This window comes from Cryptomeria japonica, chromosome 4, assembly GCF_030272615.1.
Source record: "Cryptomeria japonica chromosome 4, Sugi_1.0, whole genome shotgun sequence".
Taxonomy (NCBI): Eukaryota; Viridiplantae; Streptophyta; class Pinopsida; order Cupressales; family Cupressaceae; genus Cryptomeria; species Cryptomeria japonica.
The window spans coordinates 228096565-228106309 of NC_081408.1; the positions used below are offsets into that span (position 1 = coordinate 228096565).

Genomic DNA, 9745 nt, shown 5'->3' on the forward strand with positions numbered 1-9745 from the left:
AGATGATGCTATTTAGCACAATAAAATAGTTATTTGTCATCATAGCTCAAACCAATCATGATTCACTTTAGTACAAAGTTCTAAGAAACACAGTAAAGAACACAAATAAGATAGGAGATATGTTGTATATTTGTGTGTATATACAAGGAATACGAGGGATTAAAATCCCTTTATCATATAAGAAAGAACTCATGATCATAATTATATATTGTAGCTTTTTTTTTATTTAGTCTTCAAAGTTTACTTTATGTTTACCATAAATACATGTTAGAATAATGTACAACATATTGATCAAGTACACACACATCCTTTGAGTTTAGATTTCTACAAATCTAGAATATATAATTTGTATTAATTTGATTCACCACATAAAATAACTCTTGTTAATGTAAGTGGAATTAGTGACCTTTAAAGATCATTTTTTTATGCACAAGAGAACCATTATTCATACTCTTTTTAAAGCTCTATCTATCAAACAAACCTAAATAGCTCATTGACCCTTTTACAATCTTTACAAATGAAAAATAAAATAAGTTATTTCCATTATCATTCAAAATATCCTCATGAATCCATTTATGTAATTATAGATGTAGTTTTTCAATCAATTTTATGTCACAATAAAATAAGCTGACATACATTTCATAGTACTTTTAAAAAATTTGAGGCAAGGACATTCATTAAATATTTTGAATTTTCCCACAGACCATTGGGGTCATAAATTAAATTTTAGAGTAATGGAGAACACATAACTAGTAGTATAAGGGTCCATATATGATGCTCCCACTAATGCATACATGTCCGGCAGCTAGTTGGAAAATACATTATTACATGACACCTTCTAAAGGATACTTATAATTAAAAGTCTTTGAGTGAATTTGATTACGTATTTTAGGCCAACAATACTCATTGATGTGGTCCATGTGGAATTGACGTTTTATTCCGTATACATGAGATTCCTCTATTCACTCATTTTGTTAACCAATTAAATAATAGGAAACCTCCATTGGTGCGAAAAACCCCACAAGAACATTAAGGTAATTTATCATTTAGAAAACTTGTAAATTAATCATCAATTACATACATATTATGAATTTATGACCACTCATGAGGACTATTCTTGTAAGCAGACATATAATGTCCTTAATAAAGATAAATGGAATAAGGTTTCCTATTTAAGCATGTTTAGAAAATATTGATTTTAATACCATGACACATTGATATATATTGATCCACTATTATATAAGGAAAATTTAAGTTTATAGATGGCTAGTGTGTTAACAAGTGGACCAGCCCAAAATGACACTGAAATGTAAAGATAATATGAATGTTCATTAAATAGTTCATTTCCTCCTTGTTATATATATTTAATTATTGCTTGCTTTGAGGTTATGAGTTTGTTTAAGACAAAAATAAAAATATTATCTAAAACCTTTACAATATTTGCACTACAATGATGATATTCACTAAGAAATTAGGTGATTCAACATAGGTTATGTGTAGCTAGCTATGGAGATTCCATAAACAATTATAAGATAAAGTGCATAGTGATAAAAAAAATTATTAGAAAAGTATATAGAGTAACCTATATGATGAGTTTAAATCCCACTATGATTAATAAAAAGTGGGATAGGCCCAAACCATTACATCACAGTTAATAAGCATTGCCTAGGGTGCATGAGGAATGCAAACCTAGATAAAGACAAAAACACCAAAAATAGTGAGGAGCCACCTAATAACTAGACCAAGACTAGAGATAGAATCAGAAAACGTTAACCAAAAACTAACCACCAAAGATGCAAACGGATGGTCTAGTGGGTAGAGGCATTACCCTCTTTCCAATAATTATATATACCTATAACATTATTAGGGAAATAATTTTTCATGTGAGAGTCCTTAAGAGAGGTCAAAGTACTAGAATCTGGAGTTTCTTTGACCATAAAGGCAAGGAGCTCCATCATCGTAGAGGGAGATAATGCATGTCTCTTTCACTTCGCTTTCTTGCAATCAATTTCCTTCTAAATATGATTTTAAATCTTGTTGAAACACATGATTTAAATAATTTTTTGCTAGACCAAATTCAATATATTAAGGAATCATACAAGCTGGATAAATAGTCTTGGTTGGGTACATTGGATTAACAATGATGACACGCAAGAGATTATTGACACACTAGATTAAATGATAGTTGATGAAATGAATTACCTTGTTATAGAAGTCCAAGTCTAATTATTGATAAAGTCTCCTCTTTTCTACTTTAATTTTTAAAATATTTTTTAACATATGATATATTCTTTCACAATTATTAAGTTTTGGTAAACAAATAAAATACTAAAGATAATTTTTAATTACATCTATCTAATAATTATTGGAAAATATTAATCTTAATGAATGATCTAAACTAATCCTAGGTCGTCCGAGTGCAGGGGAGTGGCTAGGAATCACTCTGGTCTGCTGGTTTCCACGGTTGCGCTCCCCTTGGGAACCCAGACTAACCACTACACGGAAGCCAGTGCTTCCCACATTGGGTTACACATTGCTAAAAGAGAGTGGTATACTAAAGTGTGGTTGGAGTCCGACTCGCTAAACATTGTCAACTGCCTGAGTGGACGAACAGATCCTAGCTAGATGATTGCCTGCCTAGTCAAGGACTACCGAAATATAATTAATGAGATGACAAATTTCAAAATCTCACACATATACTGGGAAGGCAATAAGGTGGCAGATCTACTAGCCAATCTAGCAGTGGGATATGTGGCAACCAACTGGTGGAGTAGTAGGAATGCTTTCCCTAAAAAATCTGTGTGATCTGGTACATAATGATTATTGTGTTAATCAATTACCCCTCATCATGTCATGACTGAGTTAATGGGGAAATGACTCTTTCTGGTTTTCCCTTATCAAAAATCTAGAATCCTCCTCGGTGACTGGATTTCCTATCTCATTGTGTAGTTTTTCTGCTACTGTTTGGATATCCTTTGCATGTGGCCCATTTTCTATGACTGGTTGGTGTTGATGAAACTTTGGTGGTGATGGTCACTGGTCTGGCTACAACTAGAAGAATATTTTATAAGGATAGAAAAACTGGGGAGGAGGACTTGTCGAGTTTCTTTTACATAGACAAGGAGCGCTCCAAAGTCATCAAGATGGCTGATGGAAGCTATAATAGAAAAGACCTCATGGTCCCATGGGCTGACATAGCTGAGTTTATAATGAGGTATATCACCCTCGATGGCAGGTATGCAAGCATCTTTTCCTACCATTTCACTATCTTAAATCATTTTCGGCACGGTAAAATTATCTTTGTTCTCTACTATCAGGCCTCATCCCTTGAGAATATCATGGAAAACCATCTGGAGAACACTAACAACCCTATTCTCCATGAGGGACGTATTGTCCTTATCATGGAGCATGCTAAATCCCTTGAAATTCTGCCCACTCTTGCTGGGATTGGCCTACAAATGGTGGTCCAATATGTCTTTGACTCCGAAAGGGACCTGGAAGAAAGTGGGGTTCCTGTTGATGACCTAGAATACGAACCTACAGATGAAGGGGAGATGATGGCCACTCCTGGGATACTCGACAAAAATAATCCCCCCAGATGGGTAGCTAGCAAATACAAAACCAACAACATACTAATCTTCAAGGCTGAACCCCTCCCCAAAAGGAAAAAGCTGGTGGCTAAGGATCACAGCCCAAAGATTATGGACTAAGGGATTAAACTGGACATCCCTATCAATGTCCAGAAAGAAAAACAAGGCACCATAGCCACTGAAGAAAGTTGTGGAAATTAGTAGGATGGTAGTCTGATGAATCTGGTCATAGAAGCTACTGGAAGCCAAGAGAATTGTTGGAAGTGGGTCGAGCTCAAAATTAACACCCTCAAAATGGGGGTTAAAGAAATAATTGATATTTTCACTACTTCCCCTGTGCCCAACAAACCGGAGAAACTCATGGTTATGACACAAAAACTCTCCTAGAATGTTGAGGTGATGAAATGCAATCAGGAACAAAGGATTGATAATGTGGAACAATCCACGGCTGAGATTAAGAAAAACCTCAAGTATTTGGTCGACATTAGTAAAGAAGCCATGAAGAACAACATTGAGAGGCTTGAAAAGATTAATGCCATGGTTGCTGATTATAGAACCTATCACAGTGATCCGGTGAAAGATCTTGGAGGAGATGATATGGCTGCTAGAGACAACAAAACCACAAGACCCAGTTCCAGAACTAGGAGTAGAAGCAGCAACAAGGGTACCTCAAGATTAATCATGGAGGAGCTTGAGGAAATCAACAAGATTTCCATCCAAAAGAATAAGGATCTGGTACTCTTGCTTAACTAAGACTTTATTTTGTTTTGGCTTGTTTGTCTACATTTCCTTTGTTTTTTGTTTCTGCTCGGGGTTGTTCCCCTCTTTTGTTGTTGTTTCTTGTCGGTTTGGTTGTTGGTCGGCTATTGTTAAACTTTAGGTTTCGGGTCCTTGTAAAACCTGTTTATCTTTATCAAAAATGAATGATCTAAACTGTATCACGAATCTAATACAAGTGTTTACAAAATATACATTGAAAATGTTATGCTTATAACTATTATTAATAATTTTGAAAATCATCTCTATATGTAAAATACTTAGTAAACTATAAAACAAATTTTCAAAATTAAAAAAAAATACCTTTTTTTTTTAATAATTATTAATTATTTGTTCTATTATGAATATCATTGAAGATGATAATGTGTTGGTTGATCATAATATCGACATTTAAAATGAGGCAACCACTATCCAGTCCCTAGAATACACCAAGATATCATTATATTTTATACATTATAAATACATTATAGTAGATATATTCCCATAAAATGATAGTAAAATATTAAACAAACAAATAAAATTAGAAATTAATCTAGAATGCTGAGAAAAAGCGCCAGTGATTGCTGAAACTTAAGGCTATAAGTAATAACAAATACATTAATAATCTATACTATTGGACATTTCTTTATTATATCCAGTTTTATTCATGTATAGACAAAGGATAGATAACAATCGTTGGGATAAACGGAAAATCCTTCCTTGAACGCTTACCAACTTTTGTGCATTCTCTTAGAAGACCATAAAGACAGTGTATGCAACTGAGCTCCTTTCCAACCTATACTTATAGCAGGTCCATTTGACGCAATAGTAAAAAGTTCCGCATTATCATATTCCTTAAGCAATAGTTTTGCCTGATACCAAGCCTGATAGCTGAAATGCATTTCTCTAATCCCGCCAGTTGGAAGAAAGATCTCCACTTATCCATTTTAACGTGTCTCACCTTCCTGGACTCCCCTTCGTAGGCTATCATATTTTTTATTTGACTCCCACAAGAGACTTCTTCGATTATGACCCTCCTTGAATCAGTTCTGCTCGGCAACAAAACCTCCAAACAATCAAAGAAACTGCTGTAATAGAAAAGGACCTCAATGAAACGATTCACGAAAGAGAGGGAATTATGCTCCCCTTCTACTTCCGAAATCAGCAGAATATGAGGCTTTAAATTCTTGATAACATTAACAGCATTCTCGAGAAGAGCAGGATCATATAACAAACTTCTGAAAACAGTGGGAGCATACACGGCCATGAACTCACCGGCTTTAACGTTGAACAAACATTCTTCAATCTCGTCCAACGCTGAGATCTTGACCGAACAGTAGGAAAAGCTAATCTCCATAGCTTTAGCAAATTTTGTAAGCCTTCTTCCACTGTCTTCTAGATCATCAGAATTCACTCCAATTGCTGTGATCTTGAGATGCTTAATGGACGAATAAGAATCTTCTAGAGCAATGGACTGAATCAATGATGTCCATTGGCACCCAGTTCGAATTCCCAGATCAATTACATGAATTCTTTTTGCCTTCCCCACGGCATCAAGGATAGCCTTGACGGTGGTGAATTGCAGGATTCTGGCATACGGAAGTACCCTATTACAGAGAGCGGTTAGAGAGTAAAAGTCACTTTCTCCATGATCACTTTTGTAATTGTTAGTAAAATCAGGGGTTATTTGTTTTCCCTTATTTGGCTCACCGCAGGTCTGCCGTTCAATTCTCTCTTCGAGGGCTTCGAAAAAGTAATAGCAGAGCCTCTCTATGGGGTTCCCAAACTTGGAAGAGAGCTTCTTGCATTGACTGAGCATCCCGTAGGCTTCTTCATATCGCTGCTTCTCAACCATCTCTGCCGAGACCAAAAGAAGATGAGTCAATTGAAGCCCGTTCTGCTCTTCTCTGGCAACCACCGGAATGGCGAAAGTGTAGTTCTGCTTGAAGCCCTCCTCAGCACAGGCATGCATGTACTGCGTGCCCACCACCTTAACAATTTCTTCTGACGACGTGGCATTCTCTTGTCCATATTTGGCCGTCCCCACAGAGAATTCATGAGCGGTCTCGATATTGGGCGGTGAAGGAAACACCCCAAACTGGCCAATTTCGTTTTCATTATTCATTTCTTGATGCAGCTGATCCTCTGCGATTTGTATACATGGAAAAGCTTGACACTCTAATGGAATGAAGTATTTAACTCTCCCATCAAGTGAGCTGTGCAATGGATAATCTTCATTATTCAGTCTCCCATCAACTGATCTGTGCAGTGGATAATCTTCATTATTCAGTCTCCCATCAAGCGAGCTGTGCAGTGGATAATTTTCATTATTCAGTCTCCCATCAACTGAACTGTGCAGTGGATAATTCTCATAATTCAATCTCCCATCAAGCGAGCTGTGCAGTGGATAATCTTCCATGTTTCAAGATTTGTACGTAGTGGGTTTGAGACATAATGGAATGAAGTATTTAATTGTCTTGCTGCATAAAGATTGCCGGCAACCGAAAACAATGTTTTTGGATTTTCATTCCTTCCAAATAGTTACGTACAAATGCCGTATTTGAAAACACTGAAATACCCGATCAAGCTTCTAAACCTAGACGACAACATTGTAGATTTCGTCAAATCAACGTATCGTAAAATATTATTATTATTATGTTATTGTCGTTTCTAACAATCATTTTAAATTCTTTTAAAAATATTTACATGCTTTTCTTGTTGCCACATTGTGTTTCTTAGTTATATTTTTTTGGTATTATATATGAAGACAACCTTTTTGTGACTATTATTACTATATTCTTATGTGGCGTGTGCCTTTTATTACTATAACCATTGATGCATTGTTTATTTTTTATTTTTTGGTGTATTTGTGCAATCAATCATGTAGGAAGAATATGAGGATTATCCTTTCTATTTCCTTACACCCATTGTACGAAACAATTATTTTCATCAAGGAATTTTGTATAATAACTTTCTGAATTATGGATTTGCAAGATTATTAGCTTGCATATCTCATTACTTTTTTAATATTTTTAATGATGTTCTTGAATTGAAATGACGATGTCTAAGAGATCTTTTTATTATTTTAATATTTTTAATCATATTGTTGAATTGAAATGACGATGTCAAGAGATCTTTTTATTATGTAAACTTGAAATAAATATTTGATGTGCATTACTTCACATTATTAGTGTATATTGTTTTCTAACTTCCCTTCGGATTAAATGTGTAATTTAATAATTGAAAATATTTTTAAGAAATATGATATAATGAGTGAACCTGGTTGAGTAAAAGATAAGACATGGTGTGGTATCTAAGTTTAGTTTAATAAATTTAATAATATCTTTTGTGTCATTTGATTAGAATAGTACATGTGAGAGGGGTTGGTAACTTCAACAGTATTCAAAGTAGTTCAAGGAGGTTGGAAACCAAATATATGATAATACAATTAGAGGTAACAACTATTAAAATAAAAGTGAACACGAGGTTAGCATATGAGGTAAGTTATATGTATATCATATCTATTGAATGAAATTCTTGATAATAAGAATAATTTAGGATAAATTATATTAATTAAGTAAAATTTAATTCAAATGTTTATTATTTTATTTTCTTTGATGATTAGTTTCAATTGATTATATTAATTGTTATCAATTAAATTAGAAAAGTGATCTTGACTAGATTAGTGAATTTATGTGATTATTTATGATGTCCTAAAGATGCATGTGTGTGTTATGGATGATCTATAAGAAACAAGAGCCATTGCTAGGAAGGGAGAAAGATAAAAACCCTAATGAGATACTTCACTTAGTAAAATTTTAAGTTGTGATTGATGTTTAAGAAAGAGTCAATTATGCTGCTTTTTTTTTAAGAATCCACTTCACTATTATTTTTCTTTTATTTTGTTAATTTATTTGAGTACTATAGTAAGCTGGATTGCTTTACAATTCCACACTTATTTTGGACCCAATTTGATGGTTGTGCCTAATGTCTACCTAATTCATGTCTAATTGTGCTTAGTTTTGGGATTATTTCTCTTAACTTTGTGCAATTTCCTATTCACAACCTTTTTCTTGGTCCAAACTTCTACAAGTAGGGTGCCCATTGCTCCTATTATGTAATCTATTTTCTTTAGTATAGATATTTTAATATGTATTTTCAACATTAAATATAAAATTATCATCCAATATTGACATAACATTTACTTAGTGAATGTAATGCATATCACATACCATGTTTTCACTCATCATTATATTTTCAACATATTTTCCAAGATGATAATCATGCATTCTGGACTACATGCATGTCTTCTTTCACTATAAAAGAAAGCATATGTACAAGTTTATTGGGTTGATCAAGTCTAATGAAAAAGTAAAATAAATAAAGCATGGTAATATCCAAAGCATTTTAGAAATAATAATAATAAAAGATTAATGTTGTATTGAGCACTTCATATATTTAAACATTAGATCTAATCTTTCCTTTAATCTAAGGATGTATATTTTAATTTAAAAATTGATTTGTCTCGAACAATGGTGATTTGCTTTGACCCAGGTCCTAAAAAACTCATCAAGGTGATTGAGACCTCCTAATGATGGCTAGAGATTGTTGTTTTATAAAAAAAATCATGATTTTCTTTAAATTGGTTGTTTTTATTTATACTACCTAACAGTAAATAATAAAAAAAAAAATCAAATTTCCCAAAATGATCTCTCATTGGTCATTTGTCTATATAACAATTAAAATATGCATTCAAAAAATAAGAAACAATAAATACAAACTATCTGATATTTGCTAGATCATCCAATAGAATTAACAAGTTTATAATTGTATATTACACCTTTACTAGAATGAGGTAATATCATACTTTTATTAAATTACAAAACTATTTTATTTTTTAGGAATTGTAAACTACAATATTAGAAATTTATTACCACCCTTAAACTCAAGAATGATGATTTATTCAAGTAAATTTCAAGATAATTATCTAACTATAACTATGAGGACTCAAATTGACAACCATCTAAAAAACCTACAAATCAAGTGGATGAAAATCATTATTGGGGATTTTCTCATGAAGTAAAATCAATACTATTATTATATTGTGAAAATGCATTATTATAAGTTTGAAATCAAAGAAATGGATTTAGAAAGAGTATTTAATTTTTATTTTTTTTGAAGATTTTGTCTCTCCCCTTGTAAAATTCTTACACGTCCCCATATTTTCTCCTATATTTTAATATATTATTTTCTAAATGTGAAATTGATCATGGGACCAGTAGGTAATGGGCCCATAATATACTCAAAATTGACACATATAAGAAATCATGATCCCAAATTGAAAGACATACCAAACATAGTAAAGTCATTTTCTCAGAATAGACACAAAAACAATATTA

At 33.0% G+C, this 9745-nt stretch overlaps 1 protein-coding gene across 1 annotated transcript; it reads right to left on the minus strand.

Annotated features, from left to right (window-relative positions):
* Positions 1–5148: 5148 nt before the first annotated feature.
* On the minus strand, positions 5149–6765 carry LOC131027295 (DELLA protein RGL1-like). Its single transcript, XM_057957311.2, has one exon. The coding sequence runs from the start codon at positions 6763–6765 to the stop codon at positions 5149–5151; it is 1617 nt and encodes a 538-aa protein (XP_057813294.2).
* Positions 6766–9745: the final 2980 nt, after the last annotated feature.

What these genes read in the sequence shown, in the direction of transcription:
- LOC131027295 (XM_057957311.2), bottom strand. Translation starts at nt 6,765, where the DNA reads ATGGAAGATTATCCACTGCACAGCTCGCTTGATGGGAGATTGAATTAT.